We start from the raw sequence: 24,790 nt of genomic DNA on the forward strand, positions 1-24,790 counted from the left end.
TTTATTTTCCTGTAGGTAGTCAGAAAAGGTTGGCTCACCATCGGCAATATCAGCATCATGAAAGGAGGTGCCAAGGAATATTGGTTTGTGCTGACAACAGAAAGTCTCTGTTGGTATAAGGATGACGAGGTAAGAGGTAATCTGGGTGTAAAAAGGTGTATGTGTTCCCATGTAACGCTATATCTCATTGCAGTCATTATAGTGATAGGAGGCAGTGGTAGAGTTGCTGCTTTACAGCAACAGAGACCGATCAGGGTTTGATCCTGACTACGGGTGCTTTCTGGACGGAGTTTGTACGTTCTCCCCATGACCGAGTGGGTTTTCTACGGGTGCTTCAGTTTCCTCCCACACTCCAAAGACATACAGGTTTGTAGATTAATTGGCTCCTGTAAAGATTGTAAATTGTCCCTAGTGTGTCGGATAGTGCTAGAGTATGATGATCGCTGGTCGGCGCGGACTCGGTGGGCTAAAAGGCCTGTATCTCTAAACTAAACTCAAAGGGTGCTGGTACATAGAATTTACAGTAATGCTTTAATTCATCAAAGTTTGCCATGTGTTATGTCGGTTGTGGATTCATCACCACAGTTCTGCAGGAACCAGATTCAGAATCTCAGCTTCACCACCAGAGTAAATGCAATAAGGCATGAGTTGCTCTTCATTTGAAGTGAGAAAAAAACCCAGAAAGTTGTAAGTTTTGTTTAATATCATTGTTGAATTACTTCTTTCCCTGGGGTGTTGCTGACTACCTGTTTATGACAGTCAGGGAGCAGCTTGTGTGGAACCACTGTGATGCGTTTAAAAGGCTACTTGTTTATTGAATCATGTAAGAAAATAACTGCAGATGCTGGTACAAATCGAAGGTATTTATTTCACAAAATGTTGGAGTAACTCAGCAGATCAGGCAGCATCTCAGGAGAGAAGGAATGGGTGACGTTTCGGGCTGAGACCCTTCTTCAGTCTGAAGAAGGGTCTCGACCCGAAACGTCACCCATTCCTTCTCTCCTGAGATGCTGCCTGACCTGAGTTATTCCAGCATTTTCTGTTTATTAAATCAGATTTGTTCAGATAAATAGGATGCAGGTCTATTTCCTGCTATTTGTGATTTCCTCTATGAAATAAATTAAAGGCGGCCTTAATGTCGAAACAAGGAACTGCAGATGCTGGTTTACAAAAAAAGACAGAGTGCTAGAGTAAGTCAGTGGGTCAGACAGCACCTATGGAGAAAATAGATATGTGTTGTTTCGGGTTGGGTCCTGAAGAATGGTCCTGACCCAAAACATCACCTATCTACATTATGTTCTTTAGGGATGTTACCTGACCCACTGAGTTACTCCAGCACTTTTTGTCTTTTAAAGACGGCCTTAACTTGGTTCCTAATGGCACATCTTCACAATGAGAACTGATCCAGAAGATCTCCAGATTTAGTGTATTTGTAAATTCACTCAAAGTTACAAGGATATCTGTGTGGTGTGGATCATGGAAATGTCCTGTTTCCGCATCAATGGCTGCTCTTTTGGGATTGGCTTTAAAGATCCTGTTGGAACATGGGGCTTGAAACGTTTACCATTTTAACAAATATACAACTTATGAGTTGCACCTTAATTGGTACACGTGACAATAAACATTCCTTTGGACCTTTGGAATAGTCTATGCTGCTCCTCACACCTCCTAAACCTTCAGTAATTTGTGGAGGCGAGTACGCTCACAACATTCAACGTCTGTTTGGACCAGTACTTGAATTGCCAAGGCATGAAAGGCTGTTGGCCAAAGTGCTGGTCAATAGAATTAGTATCGATGGATGTAGACACAAGGAACTACAGATTTTTGGTTTACAACACAAAATACAGACGTGTCTTTATTCCAGCACTTTGTCGCATAGATGGGTAACTGATGATTAGCATGATCATGACGGACTGAAGGGCCTCTGTCCATGCTGTATGACTCTGTGATTCTAAGACCATAGCTTTGGTGATTCTATCACAATAACCTTTCAACGCCTTGTTATGTGACCGGCCCCTCCTCTGATTAATGTGATCACCAACACCTTGATAATCGGAAATACCGTTCAGGGTATTGAAGGGAGATGGTGAGACTTCCTCACCTCCAAAGGGAGATGGTGAGACTTGCTCATCTGGGAGGTTGGATTCCCAGGCAGCTGTGAACCACAATTGTTGCTTGACATTTCTCAGTCTCAAGCTGAAAGTCCAAGAATGTAATGTAATTTTAAATGAAATCTTTAGGAAATTTGTCTGCAGGAGGTTAAAAAATATGTCTGTGTAAAGAATAGAATGGTGAACAAAAGATATGCGATATCTTTAATGTGAGCAAATCCTTGGTACAAAAGTGGGGAAATATTACTTTTCTAACAACTCAACTCTTTGTAAGTGGCAGTACAGTGGTGCAGCAGGTAGAGAGAGGTGTTGCATCACCACACCAGACTCCTGGGTTCAATCCTGACCTCGGGTGTTGTTTTTGTAGAGATCTCCCTGTGGCCGTGTGGGATTCGTCCAGGTCTCAAAGATGTGCGGGTTTGTAGGTTAATTGGCCTCTGTAAATTGCCACCAGTGCGAAGGGAGTCAGGTTCAAAAAGGTTCAAAGGTCTTTTATTGTCATGTGTACCAATTAAGGCATAGTGAAACTCAATTTACCATACAGTCATACTAAAAAAAGCAAAAAGACACACAACTACATAAAAGTTACCATTAACATCCACCACAGCGGGTTCCTCACTGTGATGGAAGGCAATAAAGTCAAATCTTCTTCACTCTTTATTCTCCCGCGGTCGGGGCGATCGAAGCTCCCGCAGCCGGTGAATCGTAGCCCCCACGTCGTGGTCGTCAAAGCTCCTGCGGTTGGAGCTCCCAAAGTCGGTCCCCAACAGGGACCGCAGCTCCACGATGTTAAAGTCCGCAGGCGCCCGCAGTTGGAGCTCCAAAAGTCGATCCCCAGCAAGAGGCCGCCAGCTCCTCGATGTTAGGCCGCAGTGCGGACGGAAATACGATGCGGGAAAAAAATCGCATCTCCGTCGAGGTAAGAGATTTAAAAAAGTTTCCCCCACCCCCTCCCCCACCCCCACATAAAACAAGCTAAAGAACACTAAAACACACACTTAACACATACTAAAAAACAACAAAGAGGGAAAAGGACGAGACAGCCATTGCGATGCCACCCGGTGGATGTGAAAGTGGGATAACATAGAACCAGTGTGAACAGATGATGATTGGTCGGTGTGGACTCGGTTGGCCAAAGACCCTGTTTCCATGCTGTATCTTTCAATCAATCAATTCAATTATACTGACATTCTAAGATAAACTAATAAAAGTATATTTACGAGATTAGGATTTCATACATCTGTAATAATTTTATTTCTTTTCCGGTAATATTGCCAGAGTATTTGTTTTGTAAAATTATCAATAATAAAATAAAAGTAACTGCCAAATAAACACAAATGCATGTTAGTGGAAGCAGTTAAAATCATCCGCCATGGAAACAGGCCCTTCTGCCCAACCTACCCATGCTGCCCCATCTACACTAGTCTCACCTGCCAGCATTTGACCCACATCCATCTAAACCTTTCCGATCAATGTACCTGTCCAAATTTCTTTTAAATGTTGTATAACACATAATATAAGTGTAAAGTCATAGGAAATGGGAGGAAATCGGATTTCCGACTTTTAGAGCCTGCCTTTCATTAGGATCACGACTGATCTTCTACTCAGTGTTATTGTCCTGCACAGGCCCGATGAAGCCTGATTCTTTGGTGACCAGATAGCTATTGATTTGCTTTTTGAGTGAATACAACGATTAAGCTTCTTGGCCTCTCTGGGGAAGAGGATTTCAAAGGTTCACCAACTTCCGAGTAAAGACATTTCTCCTAATTTTAGTCCTGACTTTGAAATTGTGATTGCTGGTCCCGGATTCCACAGCCAGGGGAAACATCTTCCTTGCCTGTAGCTTAACTTTTTCCAAATAGCCTTTTGGATCAGTTTCAGACTCTAGGAATATGATAATTAACAGCAGCAAGGGACTGAGCACTAATAATTTGATGTAATTCATTCCAGACAACAATTGCTAAATGGAGACACAAGTGACTGCAGATGCTGGAATCTTGAGCAAAGCAACAAGTGCTGGAAGAACTCAGCGTGTTAGGCAGCATCTGTGGAGGGAATGGAAAGTAGACATTTCGGAAGGCTTCTGACCCAAAACATCATCTGTCCATTCCCTCCACAGAAGGGTCTCGACCCGAAACGTCACCCATTGGAGTCTGAAGAAGGGTCTCGACCCAAAACATCCCCCATTCCTTCTCTCCAAAGATGCTGCCTGTCCCGCTGAGTTACTCCAGCATTTTGTGTCTGTCCCACTGAGTTCCTCCAATATTTTGTATGTTGCAGCAGATTCTAAATTGAATCCAACCCCGAGAATATAATATTCATATGATGAGAGATATTTCTTCACCTTTGAGAGGTTGGAAATATTGGTAATTATTCATATGATGAGAGATATTTCTTCACCTTTGAGAGGTTGGAAATTCTACATGTCTAACGTGTACATGTTATTATTATTATTATAACGTGATTGGCTTTAAATCAAAAGATACACTTCATTGATTTGAGAGTTACAATAATATATTGATTGTCGATTACTCAAATTAGTTTAATCAGTTACAAATTGTGATCAGTATTGGTCCACATGGATGTGTCTATGATATAGAATTTTTGTACAAAATGTTCTGGGTAAGTAACGTATAATATCTGCATGTATTTGGTGTGTAAATCATCTCGAAATTTGTCCCATGTAAGATGCAAAGTGGAAATTTATCTCTGTCTCTACTAATCGTGTGAAAATAGCAAGTCACTGTCAACCTCATGAATTTAAAGAAATTGCTGCATTTGTGCATTAATTTCTGTTGTAGACTTCCAGATTCCCCAGAACTGTATTGAGCAAGTGAATATTCAACATATGCAAAACGTGGATCAGTGCTTCACATGAAAAAGAAAGGCACAAAGTGTTGGTCACAAGACACAAACTCAGCGGGTCAGGCCTCATCAGATTTTTAATTTTTTTTAGATTTAGAGATACAGCGCAGAAACAGGCCCTTCGGCCCACCGGGTCCGCGCCGCCCAGCGATCCCCGCACATTAACACTATCCTACACCCTAGGGACAATTTTTACATTTGCCCAGCCAATTAACCTACAAACCTGTACGTCTTTGGAGTGTGGGAGGAAACCGAAAATCTCGGAGAAAACCCACGCAGGTCACGGGGAGAACGTACAAACTCCGTACAGACGGCGCCCGTAGTCAGGATCGAACCTGAGTCTCCGGCGCTGCATTCCTGAAAGGCAGCAACTCTACCGCTGCGCCTTTGGAGAACATGGATAGGTGATGTTTCAGGTCGGGACCTAGACTGCTTTTATGTAATTTAAAAATGTGATTTTACCTTTTGTTACATTTTATAATACTTTCCATAATACCAGTGCTTTTTCATGATGTCATGTATCAGTGTGGCATACTGTCACCTATTAAACAAGCCTTCAGTATTTTTATGTCATATATTGGTTTCCGGTCACGGGACACAAATGTTTATTATTTGTGCATATCGACACCTTTTTGTGCAATATGCCATGTTTTTTGCATGGCATTAAACTATATTAATCTTCTAAAATAAAGGAGTTATTTGATGAATTCTTTAGTGTTCACAAATATTTCTTGAAGACACATGTTTAAAGAAATTTGGATCAGTTAGTCTCTTTCGTTCACCGTGCTACATTTTCTGCCCCTAATTGGTCTCCATTTCAACCTTTCCCTACTTTGGTTATCCACTTTGGTGGCAAGAACAGGAAGCCAGATTATTATCTGAATGGTGTCAGATTAGGAGAAGGGGAGGTGCAACGAGACCTGGGTGTGCTTGTACATCAGTCACTGAAAGTAAGCATGCAGGTACAGCAGGCAGTGAAGAAATCCATTGGTTTATAGGTCTTCATTGCAAGAGGATTTGAGTTTAGGAGCAAGGAGGTCCTACTGCAGTTGTACAGGGCCCTGGTGAGACCGCACCTGGAGTATTGTGTGCCATTTTGGTCTCCTAAATTGTGGAAGGACATTATTGCTATTGAGGGAGTGCAGCGTAGGTTCACCAGGTTCAATCCCGGGATGGTGGGACTGATGCATGATGAAAGAATGGGTCGGCTGGGATTGTATTCGCTGGAATTTAGAAGGATGAGGAAATTCTTAGAGGATTAGACAGGGTAGATGCAGGAAAAATGTTCCCGATCCAGGGGTCACAGTTTATGAATAAGGGGTAGGCCATTTAGGACTGAGATGAGGATCTGTGGAATTCACTGCCACAGAAGGCAGTGGAGGCCAATTCACTGGATGTTTTCAAGAGAGAGTTAGACTTAGCTCTTAGGGCTAAGGGAATTAAGGGATATGGGGAAAAAGCCAGAAAGGGGTACTGATTTTGAATGATCAGCCATGATCATATTGAATGGCGGTGCTGGCTCGAAGGGCCGAATGGCCTACTCCTGCACCTATCATCCATCTGTTATTGTCTGTACTTAAATCACAATGGCCAAGGATATTAGAGTCCGAAGAAGGGTTCTGACGCAAAACGACACCTATCCATGTCCTCCAGCGATGCTGCTTGACCCGTTGAGTTACTCCAGCACCTTGAGTCCTTGGCAAACCAGCATGTGCTGTTCCTTGTTTCTACATTTTGACTGCTCCACTGCAAAATCTCAAGGTGTGCCTACTGAGATAAAAAAGTAATCCTCCTCTGGGTCTGAAGAAAGACTCTGACCTGAGACGTTGCCCACCCATGTTCGCCAGTGATGCCACCTGACCCGCTGAGTTACTCCAGCATTTTGTGTCATTCCTCGATGTGGATTGTTGGGCCACTTGGTTCACTGTGATGCCCCATTTCTGTACCATGGTACTATCTACTGATAATTTGCAGTGTATAGATCTTCCGAGTTGGTAGGCAAAGAAGTGGAAGGGTGCACCGTGAAATCTAGGTTATACTATATGTTTGGATGAATTTTTATTTTACTCTGCATCATTATTGAATGTCTTATTTGAAGATATTTTGGCTGAGAATATTTTAGATTAGCAGGGGGATGGAAATCTACTAGGTGTACACCAAGGAACAGAAGTAGCAGCAGTTCACTTAAAAAGAAGAGTTGTTGGTTATATTTTTCAGTCATGAATTATTATTATTATGTAAGTGTCTTTATCCTCTATTTGTTTTTTGAAGAGTGCTTTGGCTGGACTGAGAACCAAATCAGTTTAAACACTAAATGCTGGAGTAACTCAGCGGGTCAGGCTGTACCTGTGGAGGGAATGGGCAGGGGACATTTCTGTTCGGGAACCCCTTCTTCAGTCTGAAGATGACCTTTTGTTTTGTGTCACCAATTTTTCAGTCTGAAGACTGGTGCTGACCCAAACTGTACCTCCATGAATGCTGCCTGACCTGCAGAGTTCCTCCAGCACTTTGTGGTTTACACAAGATTCTATAGTTTCTGAAGAAGGGTTCCGAACTCAAATATCACCTATCCACGTACTCCAAGGATGTTGCCTGATCCATTGAGCTACTCCAATACTTTGGGTCTTTTCATTCTGCTTAATGTTATGTGACAAAATTTAGGGCGGCACCATGGTGCAGCGGTAGAGTTGATGCCTTGCAGCGCGAGAGACCCGGGTTCGATACTGACTACGGGTCCTGTCTGTACATAGTTTAAGATAGTGCTAGTGTATTGCTGGTTGGCACAGACGCGGTGGGCTGAAGGGCCTGTTTACGTACTGTATCTCTAAAGTCTACAGTCTAAAATCCATTCAGTGAGTAATCTGACCCACCATCCTGACTTCTTCACACTCCCAGTTTCATCCTCATCTGAATCTTCCCTTTCTCTTTGTAGTTTAAACTATTTTCTCCAGCCGTTTGTGTCTGCAGCCTTTGTTATGTGATTCATCGGGATTATAGGCCCTAATCCAGTTTTGGTTGAGTCTACCCATCTGGAATAGGAATGTTAATTTTGGAGCTCAATAATCACAACACTCACTTCACTTACCTGTTGATTCTCATAATGTTTTAATTCTTCACGAATGAAGTGGATTGGAGTGCCACATTTTTTAAAAGGAAAAAAAATGAAGAAGTAAAATGTTATGATTACACATTTAGGCTGGTTGGTTAAAACACAATTAAATATGTAATATTTGGTGTGTGATGCTTAACTGATACTTGTATTTGGATGCTTATAACATTAAATCAATTGTGAAATTAAAGCACATCCAATTTGGTTTTCATTTCAAGGCATGAGGGCGTGCAGCGTAGGTTTACTAGGTTAATTCCCGGAATGGCGGGACTTTCACATGTTGAAAAACTGGAGCGACTAGGCTTGTATACACTGGAATTTAGGATGAGAGGAGATCTTATCGAAACGTATAAGATTATTAAGGGGTTGGACACGTTAGAGGCAGGAAACATGTTCCCAATGTTGGGGGAGTCCAGAACAAGGGGCCACAGTTTAAGAATAAGGGGTAGGCCATTTAGAACTGAGATGAGGAAAAACTTTTTCAGTCAGAGAGTTGTAAATCTGTGGAATTCTCTGCCTCAGAAGGCAGTGGAGGCCAATTCTCTGAATGCATTCAAGAGAGAGCTGGATAGAGCTCTTAAGGATAGCGGAGTCAGGGGGTATGGGGAGAAGACAGGAACGGGGTACTGATTGAGAATGATCAGCCATGATCACATTGAATGGCGGTGCTGGCTCGAAGGGCGGAATGGCCTCCTCCTGCACCTGTTGTCTATTGTCTATGATGATCAGGTGTGAAAATGTATTAATGTCAGTAAACTTATTTATTAGAATCAGTTTTAATGTCTAAATGTTTTAACCATAAAAACTGCAGATTTTTACTTTTACATTACAGCGCTGGTAGAGTATGTAATTGCTGTTGTTTCAGGGTAATTTACTTACTCTGATCAAACCAATCCAATTAACTTTCTGATTGTCCAAGAACTCTTTATTTGTTACGCCTGTATTGGTGATAAAGCTAAACATACATGAATGAAAACAAAGTAGGCGTCACAGAAAAATCTACAAAGTAATTGTACGACAGTCGAAGATGGCATTTTAATCACTCTCAAGAAGTCTTTGCGTTCAGTGTTCCTCGCTCGGGTTTCTGGCTGAATGGCTGGCAGTCAGGCTGGGTTGTCATGCGACTGCCTGTCTGTGCCTGCTGTACAGGTGAGAGGATTTTCTGCACAGCAAGTGTAGACAGGCAGACACATGACAACTCCTACCAGCCATTTCTAGGGTCTTTGGTTACTGTATTCTTCCTTGTAGCAAGTAATGAGCTTTCCCAACAATTGATCCATTCTGTACTTTTATAAAGTTGAATAGTATTAACAATCACAAATATACATTGGGACACAGAGGAGAAATTATCATTACTCTTAGTTCATTTTCAGTAGTCAAATTGGTGTTGGCGTTTTGCAATCCTCTCCTTTCCCTCCTTGCCTCTCACCAAATGACAACCAATTGCAGTTAGGCATAGTATAAATATTTTCAATTGCAGACCAGTTCCAAAAAAAAATTCAGAAGGTGTAGAAATTACTTTTTGCATGTCCGGGGCAGGGAAACATTAACAAATTTTAATTTTGCTTTGTTCGAACAATTCTTACAACCACAAAAAAAAGCTGGATTGTAGCATCTTTGTCCTGAAACATTAACTCGCTTTCTCCCTCCACAGATGCTGCCTGACCTGCTGAGTGTTTCCTGCATTTTCTGTTTTTATTTCAGCTTTCAGACATCTGCAGCAGGTTTTTATTTAGATTTTCATTGGGAGACTCTTATTTATGGGGAAAAGAACACCATGTAGATTGATCGTAAAATTAATTCAATGGATTATTAATCTGCCATTTAGAATAATAAAAGTAATTTCCAGCTAGTCTCTGGTGATATATGAATGTTAGAGTGGTCAGTACAATTCCACTTGATATTACTGCATTATTACCATTTATATATTATCATGTGGTTCATTTAATAATACAGCAATATTGCTGACATTCAAGGATCTGGCACAAATTGTATAAGTTTTGTTATACAGTAAGTGAAAAGGGGAAATAAATCTTTGCATCGTGATTTAAAAACATCTCAAAATCATTTGCACTTAAATTAAACCAATTTGAAATGCACTGATTATTATGCAGACATATAATTGAATTTCCAACCTCCAAATGGAGAAATAGTTGATAACGATAAATGCAGAACATTGCAAAATATTTTAAGGTATTATTATGACTTTAGGAATGAGTATAGTTTGAACTACAATTTAATATCAGATCAATTGATTGAATATTGGGCAATGTTATTGTTGAATTATTATTGTATAGAAATAGATACAGATAGTCTTTAGAATGATTTTACCATTTTCTATATTAATAAGTTGTTATTCATGTGCAATGATTACCAATTGCACTTGTCCAATATTTACATTTTAGGATCAATAGGCTCCAATGAGTTTCACAAGCAAGGTAGACACAAAATGATGGAGTAACTCTGTGGGTCAGGCAGCATCTCGGGAGAAAAGGAATGGGTGACGTTTCGGGTCAAGGCCCTTCTTCAGACCCGAAACGTCACCCATTCCTTCTCTCCCGAGATGCTGCCTGTCCCGCTGAGTTACTCCAGCATTTTGTGTCTACCTTCGATTTAAACCAGCATCTGCAGTTTTTTTCCTACAAATTTCACAAGCAAGTTGGTTCGATGTTTGTTCTGACAAATTAGACTGGCTTCAGGCAAATTTACTGCTTCACGGAATAGATAGCACCATACAATAGGGATATAAACTGCATACTGATGGCCCAAGCCCCTAATCTGCAGCACTACAAAAATGGACTGGATTTTATGCTTTATGTACTGGCAGAAGGGCAGGAAATGAATATTTTCAAATATTTACTTTGAACTGAACACCCATCTAGTCATGAAATCTTCGCCAATGTCCTGGATTTTGTACAAAGTTTTGACGTAGAGCGCAGACATTGATTTGTGGAAATTGCATGTTTATTTTCAAACTGATACATTTCCGTTTCATTCTAAAAAAAACCTGAGTTTTCTGATTTGAACAATTTTTATTCCTTACACCTTATTGAAAACACCAATTCGTGCAACTAGCAAACGTGATTATTAAATAAATAGCTCTTTACAGCAACTAATTTAAAAAATCTAAAATCTACTCCCAAGGTATGAATCCTTCTCAAGTAAATGGCAAAACAGAAAAAAAAATCTTTTTTTAACAAGTGTTAATAAATTGTCACAGACAGCTAATTCAATTCTTCTTAAATGTTAATGTTGTGAAGTAGAAGAGAGGTTTATTTCTGAAAAATATGCCAAAGCACCTAAAAAAAAAAGTGAATTGAGGAGAAGTTGGTCCTGATACAGAAGAAATGTATTTCTTTGAAAAATGGCCAAGGCAGAGTTTCCTGACTGTAGCCACTTTATGTGGAGGCTGGAGGCTTGGGTGGTCTATAACTGCAACGTAGCTAGTATAAACAATTTTGTAGGCTAGTCAGGACAACAGGATTAAGAATAAGCAGTAAAAATTAAAACACGAGAGTCATCTTGCAAATGCTACAATCTTACTTATAAAGTGTCTTATTTCCCATTTTATGTCAACCTAACCGATTCATTATTCCTATATTTGAATCAAGTTTAAGATTCACAATTATTATTTTAATTCAGCACATAGACTTTGGCTTTTAAGGAAACATGGTGGAAGTAAAAAAAATAATTGAGAAATTTATGACTAATTGGGAAAATTAATTTCTCTGAACGCCAGTCCAAAGTAGATTTTTTTTGTTCAGCGTTTCCTGATCAAAAATGATTTTAATCAGGAAAAGATTGATATACTTTAAAAAAAATTAGTTGCTTTGAATTCCATGCAAACTACTGAACTAACCTTGCACTTTGTCTTAAGACTTACATGTTTTGTGGTGATTCTCGTTCAAAATTATTGTCCTTATTCATAAATATTAATAGTTCAGTAAATATGCCGTGAGGTTCGATCTAATACCTTTCCCATACTTAGGAAATTGGTGAAATGCGAGCAGGTAGTCTCTTAAAAAAAGATTAATGGCTCAAATATACATGGGAACATAATTTTAGAATGCTTAGGATTTGTTTTTAAGCAGATGATGCAACTTCCTAAGTTGGCGATGTAAATTGTAATTTTAAAGTGTTTCCAATAATAAGTTGAACAACTATCGCACTAAAATAGTGGAAACTAATACTTCTTCACGTCAAATGGGAGAGCAAAGATGGTCAGGGGATATGATGTAGCATAACTGTGAATGGGCGATTGTAAAATTAGCAACACATATTTAGCCTCACAGAAAATAAGCCTTCAGCGTACAGTAACCCCTTGAGGATGCTGATAAGACCTTTTATTTTGAATTTCTTAAGCATTCCTTTTTCCTGAAACATGTGCCAAGCAGCTGTAGTTATATCTCAGTAACGAGTTTGAATGTAATATAAAATGATGTTGCTGAAAAAAGGGCTACTCTTTCAGTCAAAATATTAACTTGCTTAATTGTAACAAAAAATCCTTTTAAACTGGTCTTCCTGAATTTATTAATTTAAATTCTCATTTCAAATCTGTGGGATTTGATTTTTGAACGTTTCATAATTTTCTTTGTGAAAATTGATGGCTCTTTCTTCCCTTCTTAGCCCTGAACCAAATTAAAACAGTCTGTCTGAATATATTTCTTCTGCTATTAATTTTAGTCATACGTGCAAAAAAAATTTTAAACCAACAGTGAGACTACACTGCAGTTTTTTAAATGTTCTTCCTCCACCATTCCAAGGTGAATGTGAGTTGTTGGTGTCAATAATGTAGATGGAACTTTATTAGCTAAAAATGTTCACATGCTGCATTAAAACCCAAACATTTTATGCACATTAATTAATACTTCACACAAATTCTCGATTCAAAATCCTAATTTGTACTACTCACCTTAAAATAATCTGAAATCATTTTAGCTCCTCAGAAATTGTAATTAACTCGTTGAAAATGGCTCACAGAAGCTGCTTATTCACAGCTAAAATTTGCCGTGAATTTCACATAGATATAAAATTTTATCATTGAATGCACTAAATCATTAAAGCAAAAATCAATTTTCTTCGTACAATTAGCTGCAGTAATGACACAAAATCAAAGAATGGATTAGATCATTGCACCGACACATCTGAACTTTTGATCATGAGGTAAGAAATGGTACAATAAACTCTTTCAATTGACGGGAGGACCTTTGTGTTATTTACAGTCGAAAACCTAGCGTTGAATCCCTTCCTTTCAAATGGCACATATCTCCATTCATGATGGTGGATCAAGTCAGTGAAGTTCGGCAGGTCATGGACCAGGTGTTGTCCAACGTTAGGCCTAGGCATGTCTCCAGCTGCTAAACTATGCGGTGAGAGCCTCCTGTCGGAAGAGTTCCTCATCATTGCTGTTTTTCTTTTCAAAAAGTAAAAGGTGAAGGAAAGAAAAATACTTGCTCTTACTGGCGCACTGTTCATCTGTCTTCCTTGCAAAGTGTGGAAATAAACTTACTGTTGCCTTCCCTTACCCAGTCTAACCAATGTGCAGACTACTGTACAACAGTATTGTCCTGAACAGGTAGTCTGAACACTGGGGCGACGGAGCAGGACCTTTTGACTTTTTCTTGTCTTCTGCCATCAAAGAAATTACACATGCACACCAAGTTCACCATCCACTGTTGACTGCATACACTGAAGTCTCTAAAAGAACTGTGATTTCCAGCCTTGACGTGGCACATTTGCAGGAGACAGGGATCTGGCAATGAATTTAGGACAAGAAAAAAAAAAGGGGTGGGCTGGACCTAGCAGCCCATATATGGGATGATGTCACCCCAGGGAGATTGGGTATGCACTGTGCCGCTGGAGAAACCGCTAGAATTGCCTGCTCTCAGACATGGGTCTGTATATAAAATGGTACCAGATGTTTCAGTGTAATGCTAAACAGTCATTTCATCTTTCAGCCAGCTCTCTGAGCGAGGCAGGAAGTAGGCCTCTTGCATGGAAAAGCTGTAAAATCAAGATGAACCATTTGATTGCGGCCATTTACAACAGATATTTCTAACTGACAGGAATACCGTTCCACACCTATGTTAGTCAATACCTAAGCCGTTGTGAGCATGACATTTGTTTTTAATTTGTGGCAGTTTTATCTCAGTTTCCGTTCGGTACAGAAAAGGCTACTGGCTCCTCTCAAACACTGGAACTGTCTGTGCAAGAATCATGCCCTAGACATGAACAGTAATTATAGCTCCTTCCTGAAAGTAAAACTCATGAAAAGTCTGGAGAAATGTTCTTTGTCATGGCCTACACATGAGTAATTAGTTCCACATGTGGCCTTCCTATTTCCTGTTAGCTATTTTGGCTGGCTGTCTCGCTGGCTGAATTGTTAGCTGATCTCTAAAGAACCAAGATCTTTCGATCTTGCGTTCGCCTCCTCCACAATTTCTGTATGATTTCCACACTTAAATGCATCAAGTACAAAAGCATGATAAAACGCTGTGTTGAATTTATTTAGATGGGGCGAGTTTAAGATTTCAAGAGTATTTATCTGTCACTTGCACAGGATAGTCTATTTCCCCCAAAATAAATTTATTCAGAATAAAAATCATATACAAAGCAAAATGTGCAAAAACTCTTCAGGCATTTTCAGTGTCTATACGTTAATAAGTGTCCTTCTCAGTAGTGTTCGCACCTATCCTTAAACAAAACAAACCTCCCTTGTAATATGCACAGGATATGAACTGGAACAATGAAATTCTTACTTGCTGCAGCTTTACAGTCTTTAAAGCAACTTAAAGTTACAACACTGTTTAGACTAGGATGAATATAAAGTTGTGGAGTAAGCCCGTGTATATTTCCCAGCTGCTTCAAGTAAGACATTCTTGCATTGTGGATTCTGGTTGCCAAAGTCAGCATTGGATTTTTAATGATATGCTTCAGTAATAAAATACACTATGTGAAGAGAGAGTGAAAACACTGCTTTAAATCAAAACTGAATGTATACATAGAACCATATCTTGCAAGCAATATATGTGAACTTGTTCGTTTAAAAAAAAAAATCCCCCAACAGTAACGTGCTTTCAGACACTCATTAACTCCAGAGTGTAGAGCTGGAAATTAGTTGCATGAAACAGATGTTGAAAAGAAATGAAGTCACACATCACACTTTCGCAGAGAGCTTTGGTCTTGAATTTAATACATCTGCACATTTAGGGGAGCAACATAAAAATGGAAATTATTGAATGTTTAACATTTCATCACAAAAGATCAGGTTTAAAATGGTTCTGATCCGCCATTTAGAAATGTAATTAAGATATATTAGGTACGAGAAACGTTTGTACTACATTCGTTAGAGTACAGTGCATGCTTGTATATTTTTATTGCTGAATTTACCTTTTTGCTGATCCAAATTTAATAGGCGCAGTTATAACTTGGAGCAACCTAATCTCACTGTAATTCGTTTGATTCACTTCTAAAAGAGAAATATTTTCAGTTTCATTTTCATTCAATCTCGCACTTGGTTTGGTGAAGATGCACATTGGTGTGGGTACAAAGAAAGTTGGCTAGCAGTTTCTGTAGCTTATTGGGTATCCCAAAACACTTAGCAGTCGATGAAGTACTGTTCAGGTGTACTCAACGTGTTAATGTAGAAAATAGCAGCCAAGATACACACAGCAAGCTCCAACCAACAATAAACAATTCAAAGTAACTGAATAATGTGTTTTCTAATCATAGACGCAAAATGCTGGAGTAATACAGCGACATTTCGGGTCGAGACCCTCTTCAGACTCGACCCAAAACGTCAACCATTCCCTCTCGCCAGAGAAGCTGCCTGTCCCACTGAGTTACTCCAGCATTTTGTGTCTATCTTCGGTGTAAACCAGCATCTGCAGTTCCTTCTTACACATGTTTTCTAATCAGTCTAAAGAAGGATCCCGACTCAATATGTCACCTGTCCAGATGCCGTCTGGGCCACTGAGTTCCTCCAGCACTATGTGTTTTGCTCGAGATTCCAGCATCTGCAGTTTCTTGTGTCTCTTCCGACTTATTGGATTCAATTTTGAGTGCTTAAAGTGAAAGTAGAGCTTGTAATGCAGGAAAGTTATTTACATTATTCTCAAAACTAAAGGATATCAGTTTCAAACTTTAGATGCCTCACCTCGGAGTTCTTCCCTTGTACTTGTACTGAATGCATGTTAATATCGTAATAAATGCGTTTTAATATTGCATATCTCATCTACTCTGCCTCTGAAAACTATTCCATTGAAGCCTTGGAAAGATTCCACTCTCTGTCCTTGAAACGAAAGGGGATGAATTTGTCTACATTCATGTTTGCATTCGAGTATTCATAGGACAAGTATTGCATAGACTAACTAAAACAACAAAGGTATTTATTCACAAAATGCTGGAGTAACTCAGCAGGTCAGGCAGCATCTCGGGAGAGAAGGAATGGGTGACGTTTCGGGTCGAGACCCTTCTTCAGACAAAACAACTAAAACAACAATGCAGCTTCCTACAACAAACATTGTTCTCATATCTAGGAAGAATACTTTCTGATGCTTCAGTGTAATATTTCCATCTTCTTACCTACCATCCCAGCAACTCCTTTGATCATTTCGATTACAGTACCCGGTTTGTATGTATTTCTTTGCAAAAATAATTTGCGCACTGGCACCTGCCAAACTTGCACTCCTGCAAACACCTAACAACCTGATATTAACACCCAGAACATAGTATAAGTACAGAAAATAGATGCTAAAAGATGGAGTAACTCAGCGGGTCAGACAGCAAAAGGAAAAGGTGACTTTTCGGGTTGAGACCCATCTGAAGAAGCGTCTCGACCCAAAACGTCATCTACTCCTTTTCTCCGGAGAGGCTGCCTGACCCGCTGAGTTACTCCAGCTTTTTGTGTCTATCTTCGGTTTAAACCAGCATCTGCAGTTCCTTCCTACACATAGAATAGTACGGCCCAGGAACAGGCCCTTCAGCCCACAATACCTGTGACGAACATGATACCAAGTTAAACTAAGCTCCTCTACCTGCCTGCAATCCATATCCACGCGCCTACCTGTAATGTATTGACACCGGGTATGATCTTGGTAGTTAGTGATAAGAATACCCCCTATGCCTGATAATTCATTTTATAATCCCTTAGTAAAATCTTGAGGCGTTGTTGCAACCAACTTAAAGGGAAAGTTTCAATCTTATCAGGGTGGGGTTCATGAAATCATAAAGGACATTTTTTTACACCTCATTGTCATATAGGATAGGATTGTTGTGTGTACATACTGTAATGTGAGATAGTGTATCACTTTTTCATTTCCTTAAAGCACAGAACTGTACAAGACAGGAACAGGCCCTTCATAGGTTCAAAAGTGATAGGAGCAGAATTAGGCCATTTGGCCCATCAAGTCATCTCCGCCATTCAATCATGGCTGATCTATCTTTTCCTCAGCCCCATTCTCTTGCTTTCTCCCCATAACCTCTGACACCCTTCAATGGCGGCACGGTGGCGCAGCGGTAGAGTTGCTGCCTTACAGCAAATGCAGCGCCGGAGACTCAGGTTCGATCCTGACTACGGGCGCCGTCTGTACGGAGTTTGTACGTTCTCCCCGTGACCTGCGTGGGTTTTTTTCCGAGATCTTCAGTTTCCTCCCACACTCCAAAGACGTACAGGTTTGTAGGTTAATTGGCTGGGCAAATGTAAAAATTGTCCCTAGGGTTTAGGATAGTGTTAATGTGCGGGGGATCGCTGGGCGGCGCGGACCCGGTGGGCCGAAGGGCCTGTTTCCGCGCTGTATATCTAAATCTAAAAAATCTAAATCTAAACCCATGACATCTGTGCCAACTATGATGCCAATCCACACTAATTCCATCAGCCTGCATACGGTCCATATTCCTCTATTCCCTCGCATCTTAAGCACCGTTCTCGTAAGTGCTTCCACCACCATCCCTGGAAGCGCATTCAAGACACCCACCACTTGATGTGTAAAAAAACATGTCCTGCACGTCTCCCTTAAACGTACCCCTTCTCACCTTAAACCGATGTACCCTAGTATTTGATATTTTCACCCTGAGGTTAAAGACCCTGATGATGATGCCGTTTATCAGCCTCATAATTTTATATATACTCCTGTCAGAGCTCCTCTCAGTGTCTGACACTCTAGTGAAAACAACCTAAATTTGACCAACCTTATTATTTTCTATCAGTCTGACGGTTTCTACTAAAAGCTTTGACTGGAATCAGTTATTGTACCAGTAGCATGTCTTGTTGCTTTTCTGCTACTTAAGCCAACCGTCTGTTATATGAGGACAAAATCAGAAGTCTGTCGAGATAAAGTTGGTGGGATAACTGAAAGTAAAATGTTAGTTAAGAGGGGACCATGATTTACATAACGCTGCACAAAGACTGCAAGAAATTGCAGAGAATTGTGGACGCAGCCCAGACCATCACACAAACCAACCTCCCTTCCATTGACTCCATTTACACCTCACGCTGCCTCTGAAAGGCCACCAGCATAATCAAGGACCAGTCTCACCCCGGTCATTCCCTTTTTCTCCCCTCTTCCATCAGTCAAATGGTACAGAAGTGTAAAAAAAACGCACACCTCCAGATTCAGGGACAGTTTCTAAACCGTTCTATCAACAACTGGAGAGCAGTCCTGAGCTGCTATCTACTTCATTCGAGCCCTTCAGACTATCTTTAATCGGACACTACTGGACTTTATCTTGACTAGACATTATTCCCTTTATCATGTATCTGAACACTGCGGACGACTCAATTGTAATCATGTCCAGTTTTTTCTCCAATCCTATCCTATAGTCCAATCCTATCCTCTATGACAATGAGGTGTAAAAAAATGTCCCTTATGATTTCATGAACCCCACCCTGATAAGATTGAAACTTTCCCTATAAGTTGGTTGCAACAACGGCTCAAGATTTCTCTGCCAGGTTAGCACCCAATAAATGTTTTTCACTGTACCTCGCTACAACAATAAACAAAACTAAATTCAGTATTTCATATCTTTACTTAGCAGAGTCGTTTCTCAATTGGAAAATAATTCTATAAGAAACGTGTGGTCGTCACATATATAGTTTCTTAACTTTCTTCTTAGTCTGATACAGAAATGTTTCTGTATTGTGATCCTGAGTTGATATTGATGATGTTAACACAGATCGTCTGGGAGTGTGATTCTGGGAGACAGATCGTCTACCAGATTGATTCCTGGGATGGCAGGACTTTCATATGAAGAAAGACTGGATAGACTCGGCTTGTACTCGCTGGAATTTAGAAGATTGAGGGGGGATCTTATAGAAACGTACAAAATTCTTAAGGGGTTGGACAGGCTAGATGCAGGAAGATTGTTCCCGATGTTGGGGAAGTCCAGAACAAGGGGTCACAGTTTAAGGATAAGGGGGAAGTCTTTTAGGACCGAGATGAGAAAGTTTTTTTTCACACAGAGTGGTGAATCTGTGGAATTCTCTGCCACAGAAGGTAGTTGAGGCCAGTTCATTGGCTATATTTAAGAGGGAGTTAGATGTGGCCCTTGTGGCTAAAGGGATCAGGGGGTATCGAGAGAAGGCAGGTACGGGATACTGAGCTGGATGATCAGCCATGATCATATTGAATGGCGGTGCAGGCTCGAAGGGCCGAATGGCCTACTCCTGCACCTATTTTCTATGTTTCTATGTGTAGGGAGGGACTGCAGATGCTGGTTTACACCGAAAATTGACACAAAATGCTGGAGTAACTCAGCGGGGCAGGCAGCATCACTGGAGAGAAGGAATGGGTGACGTTTTGGGTCGAGACCCTTCTTCGGTCTGAAGAAATATCTCAACACGAAACGTCACCCATCTTTTATCTCCAGAGATGTTGCTTATCCTGCTGAGTTACTCCAGCATTTTGTGTCTATCTTCTTGGAGTCTTGGCATAGATAAGGATGGTTTTTGTGCAAAAATTAAGGTTTCATAAGTGGTTAATATAAAATAGGATTTTCACTTTGGTGTAGTCAGCAAAAGGTGTAAATTATGTTCAAATTTGCATTTGTTTTCCAAAGTAACATTTTTTAACAAGTAGTTGAAAATATGATATCTTTTGTATTTAAAATATTTAACATTATGAACTCAGTTTTATTAACATGGTTGATAAATTAGCATATTGTAAATTACAAACCACTCATTGCTATTTCCCAAAGATAGACACAAAAAGTTGGAGTAACTCAGCAGGTCAGGCAGCAGCTCTGGAGAAAGAGGATGGGTGACATTTCGGGTCAGGACCCTTCTTCAGACCACATCAGAGAGAGGAAGATGTTATTTTCCAGTTGCATTGAATATAACAAAGTTCCTTAGAAAATTAAAATGTGGTCTTGGTTCATCTTGTGCCAAAAATAAAATCCCTCTACTTTAAAAACCCTTTGAAACCCCCAAAACAGTTACAATTAATGAAAACTCACAATGGTAATAATTTGAGCAAATTATTTGTCTTTGTCGCAAAAACCTAAATTCAGTACAGTTTTATAAACCAGCACACAAAACTTGCACTACCTATAATTTATGCTAAAAAATTACTGATCATCGGCACTCATTTCTTGTTACAAAATAACAAATCCATTGTAACACAGCTTCTTCCCCTCCATTGTCAGGCTTCTGAATGGTCCTTCCATAAGCTAGGGTACTCTGTTCCATTATGGACATTGGACTTTGTCTATGGAACTGATGCACTACAATGTTCAGAACTATATGCTGCACTCTGTATCTTCCCCTTTGCTCTACTTATTGTTTGGCTTGATTATATTTAAGTATAGTATTGTCTGATTTTTACTGGGTAGCATGCAAAACAAATTATCTTGGCACACATAATTAACCTAAATACTATGGAAAATCTGGGCCTGTGGCTTAAATAAGTACATAGAACATGGAACAAACAGCACAGCACAAGAATGGGCCATTCGGCCCACAATGTTTGTGCTGAACATAATGCCAAGTTGAACTGATCCCATCTGCCTGTACATGATCCATATCCTTCCATTCCTTGCACTTCCACATGCCTATCCAAAAGCTTCTTGAACGCCACTTTTGTATCTGCCTCCTCCCACCATCCCTGGCAATGTATTCCAGGCCTCCACCATTCTGTCAATGTAAAATCAATTGAAAGTACATTGACATTAAATAACTGATATACATCATTAAGAATTTAGATGCAAACACATTGTAAGTAGTATGTAATAAACGTATTCCATCCCATAAGCTGGCCCTGTTTTTAATCAGATGCCTTTTTTATTTTGACGATGTAGGATTGTTTGACTGGAAGTTGGATAAATTACACCATAGCAAAATATCAGGAGCAATCATTCAATTTTAACATGCTGGTGTGTGTTTTGTTTATATTGGTTGATTGCCCAAGATCCATTTTAGCATTTCATTGCTGCCGCTACCACACCAGGTTATTTTTAAAGCACTTTTCTAACTGATTGATGCTTAACCCATTGTTTTGTGGCTGAAGTTCTAACCAGCTGCAACATTTGAAGCATTTTTAGGTTCTCAAGACAACAGTCATCATGTTAAATGAAGGGAGATTTATTTCAGTGGCTGGAAAAACAACAATCAGAAGATAGACAGCGGGACAGGCAGCATCTCTGGAGAGAAGGAATGGGTGGCGTTTCGGGTCGAGACCCTTCTTCAGACTGAGAGTCAGGGGAGAGGAAGATACAGAGATATGGAAGGGTAAGGTGTGAAAGGGGACGAAGGTCAAGGGAAATGTAGAATAGATCATTGTTAGTTCAGGGAAGTTGACAACGAAGCATACAAAGATCAAATTTAATCAGGAGGACAGTCAGACTGGTGGGAGAACTAGGATGGGGGAGGGATGGATAGAGAAGGAAAGCAAGGGTTACTTGAAGTTAGAGAAATCAATGTTCATACCGCTGGGGTGTAAGCTGCCCAAGCAAAATATGAGGTGCTGTTCCTCCAATTTGTGTTGAGCCTCACTCTGACAGTGGAGGAGGCCCAGGACAAAATGGGCAATGTGGGAATGGGAGGGGGAGTTAAAATTTTGAGCAACCGAGAGATCAGGTAGGTTTAGGCAGACTGAGCGGAGGTGTTCAGCGAAACGATCGCCGAGCCTGCACTCGGTCTCACCGATGTACAGGAGTCCACACCTGGAACAGCAATCAGAGAGTGCACATTAAAGGTGATTGGTAAAAGAACCAAGGTCACAGAGGGCAAACTTTATTACCCAAGAGGGTCTTAAGGATTGGCTAATAGTGCGATGGACATAGATTTAATAGTAGCTTTAGGAAAGGAATTGGGTGAATATATAAAGTTTAATAAGATCAGAGGAGATTGAGAAAGGCATGGAGAAGGGGGAATTAACTAGATTTCCCAGAGTTTTGCAGATTTTAAGAGCCACATGGCCTACTTCTTCATTTAAACTAATCTCTGATTATATACTGCAAGCAAGAATGTAATACCATCAAATTTACATTGGTATTAAAGCTCTCATATGGTCAAGTAAAATTAAATTGCACCATAGCATACACACTGAACACTACATCTATGCACTTCTCAAAAGTAAAATTGGTGCTATTCTGAGCAAGGTGCTTGACCTCATTTAGGAAGAGCGAGAATTTAAGAATCTGTTTTAAAGAGGAACAAAAGGCCTCAGGCTTTATGAAGGATGCCATGAATGATGACAGGTTGATGAATGTTGGGGTAAAATAAGGCTAAATGATCACAAAATCTAATTCAGAAATGAGTGCAAGGCTGGAGATGCAGCCCTGTCGGACTTTGGCCGCATTTGTAATATTGCGTGCAGTTCCGGTCGCTCCATTACAGGAAAGATGTGGATGTTTTGGAGAGGGTGCCGAGGAGACTTGACCAGCATGCTGTCTGGATTAGACGGTTTCAGCTACACGGATAGACTTGGATTGTTTTTTCCGGAATGTCAGAGGTTGAGGGGCAACTTGATGGAAGTGTATAAAATAATGGGAGGCATAGATAGGGTAGACAGTCAGAACCTTTCTCCCAGGGTGGAAATGATCAACACTGGAGTGCATAGCTATAAGGTGAGAGGGGGAAAGTTTCATGTAGATGTGTATTTACACAGAGTATAGAAGGGGCCTGGAATTCATTGTCAGGGATGGTGGTGGAGGCAGATACGATGGTGGCGTTTAAGAGGCGCATGGAAATGCAGGGAATAGAGAGATATGTGCAGGCTGATGAGATCAGTTTAGCGAGGCATCATGTTTGGCACCAGCATTATGGGTTCCTGCGCTGTTCTAATGTTGCAACGGTAAGCATGTGCATTGATTTTAAGCAAACAGTTGCAGTATAGATAACCAGCAGAGAGTTTCTAGTTTGGGTAGAATGTATCACGTGCAGAACAAAACACAGGCACCTAGCTTTTGCACGAGTCTGTATTTATGGAGGAACAATCAGCAAGGAGAATGGAGAACTCCAGTCCAGAGGAAGTAAGTGTTCGGAGATGAATTGCTGTGTGTTAGGTGATGATAAGCTCATAAGTTAAAGGAGCAGAATTAGGGCAGCATGGTGGTAGAGTCACTGCCTTGTAGCACCGGAGACCCTGATTCAATCCCGACTAAAGGTGCTGTCTGTACAGAGTTTGTACGTTCTCCCCGTGACAGCGTGGGTTTTCTCTGAGATCTTCGGTTTCTTCCCACACTCCAAAGACGTATTGGTTTGTAGGTTAATTGGCTTTGCATAAAAATGTAAATCGTCCCTAGTCTGTGTGTCAGATAGTGTTAATATGCTTGGTCACTGTGCTGCCCCATTGAATGACTAAACTTAAGAGGGCTCACTCTAAGAAAGATTTAAGGTATTGGTAGGATTGGAGGAAGGCAGTGAACTACGTGATGAAGGAAATGATGATCAGAAATAGGCCTGTGGTCAGTGATTGATGTCTTGGAGAGGTAACAACAGACAAAGATGCATACCGGCCGCAGATTGTCACTGTTTTGGGAAATGTAGGTGCAAAGCTTATTTGTTCTGATCAGAGTGTGGAACTTCCATTCCCGCCATTTAGCAATAGATTTGGGGCGGCATGATGGCGCAGCAGTAGAGTTACTGCCTTACAATAGACAATAGACAATAGGTGCAGGAGGAGGCCATTCGGCCCTTCGACCCAGCACCGCCATTCAATGTGATCATGGCTGATCATTCTCAATCAGTACCCCGTTCCTGCCTTCTCCCCGTACCCCCTGACTCCGCTATCCTTAAGAGCTCTATCTAGCTCTCTCTTGAATGCATTCAGAGAATTGGCCTCCACTGCCTTCTGAGGCAGAGAATTCCACAGATTTACAACTCTCTGACTGAAAAAGTTTTTCCTCATCTTCGTTCTAAATGGTCTACCCCTTATTCTTAAACTGTGGCCCCCTAAACAGCGCCAGAGCCCCGGGTTCGATCCTGACTAGTGTTGCTGTCTGTACGGAGTTTGTACGTTCTCCCTGTGACTGCGTGGGTTTTCTCAGAGATCTTTGGTTGCCTCCCACACGCCAAAGACGTACAGGTTTGTAGGTTAATTAGGGTGGTACAAATATAAATTGCCCCGAGTGTGTGTAGGATGGTGTTAATGTGCGGGGATCGCCGATTGGTGCAGTCTCGGTGGGCCGAAGGGCCTGTTTCCGCGCTGTATCCCTAAAGTAAATTAAACTAAACTAAAATTGCTAAAATAAAAACTAAGGAGATGTCTTC

At 40.6% G+C, this 24,790-nt stretch overlaps 1 protein-coding gene across 6 annotated transcripts in view; it reads left to right on the forward strand.

The window, feature by feature from the left end:
- LOC144597955 (dynamin-2-like) overlaps nucleotides 1-24,790 on the forward strand; it is a 148,676-nt gene that overhangs the window by 68,671 nt on the left and 55,215 nt on the right. For 5 of the 6 annotated variants that reach the window (XR_013547810.1, XM_078407797.1, XM_078407793.1 and 2 more), the window contains one exon: nucleotides 16-129. Coding sequence is in view for 5 of the 6 variants with exons in the window: in XM_078407797.1 (XP_078263923.1) it covers nucleotides 16-129 (114 nt within the window). In the remaining variant the exon portion in view is untranslated. Of the gene's footprint in view, nucleotides 1-15; nucleotides 130-5,073; nucleotides 5,203-24,790 lie in introns of those variants that run through there. The other variant, XM_078407796.1, reaches the window with a different exon arrangement.

Source organism: Rhinoraja longicauda, chromosome 11 (assembly GCF_053455715.1).
Source record: "Rhinoraja longicauda isolate Sanriku21f chromosome 11, sRhiLon1.1, whole genome shotgun sequence".
Lineage (NCBI taxonomy): Eukaryota > Metazoa > Chordata > Chondrichthyes > Rajiformes > Arhynchobatidae > Rhinoraja > Rhinoraja longicauda.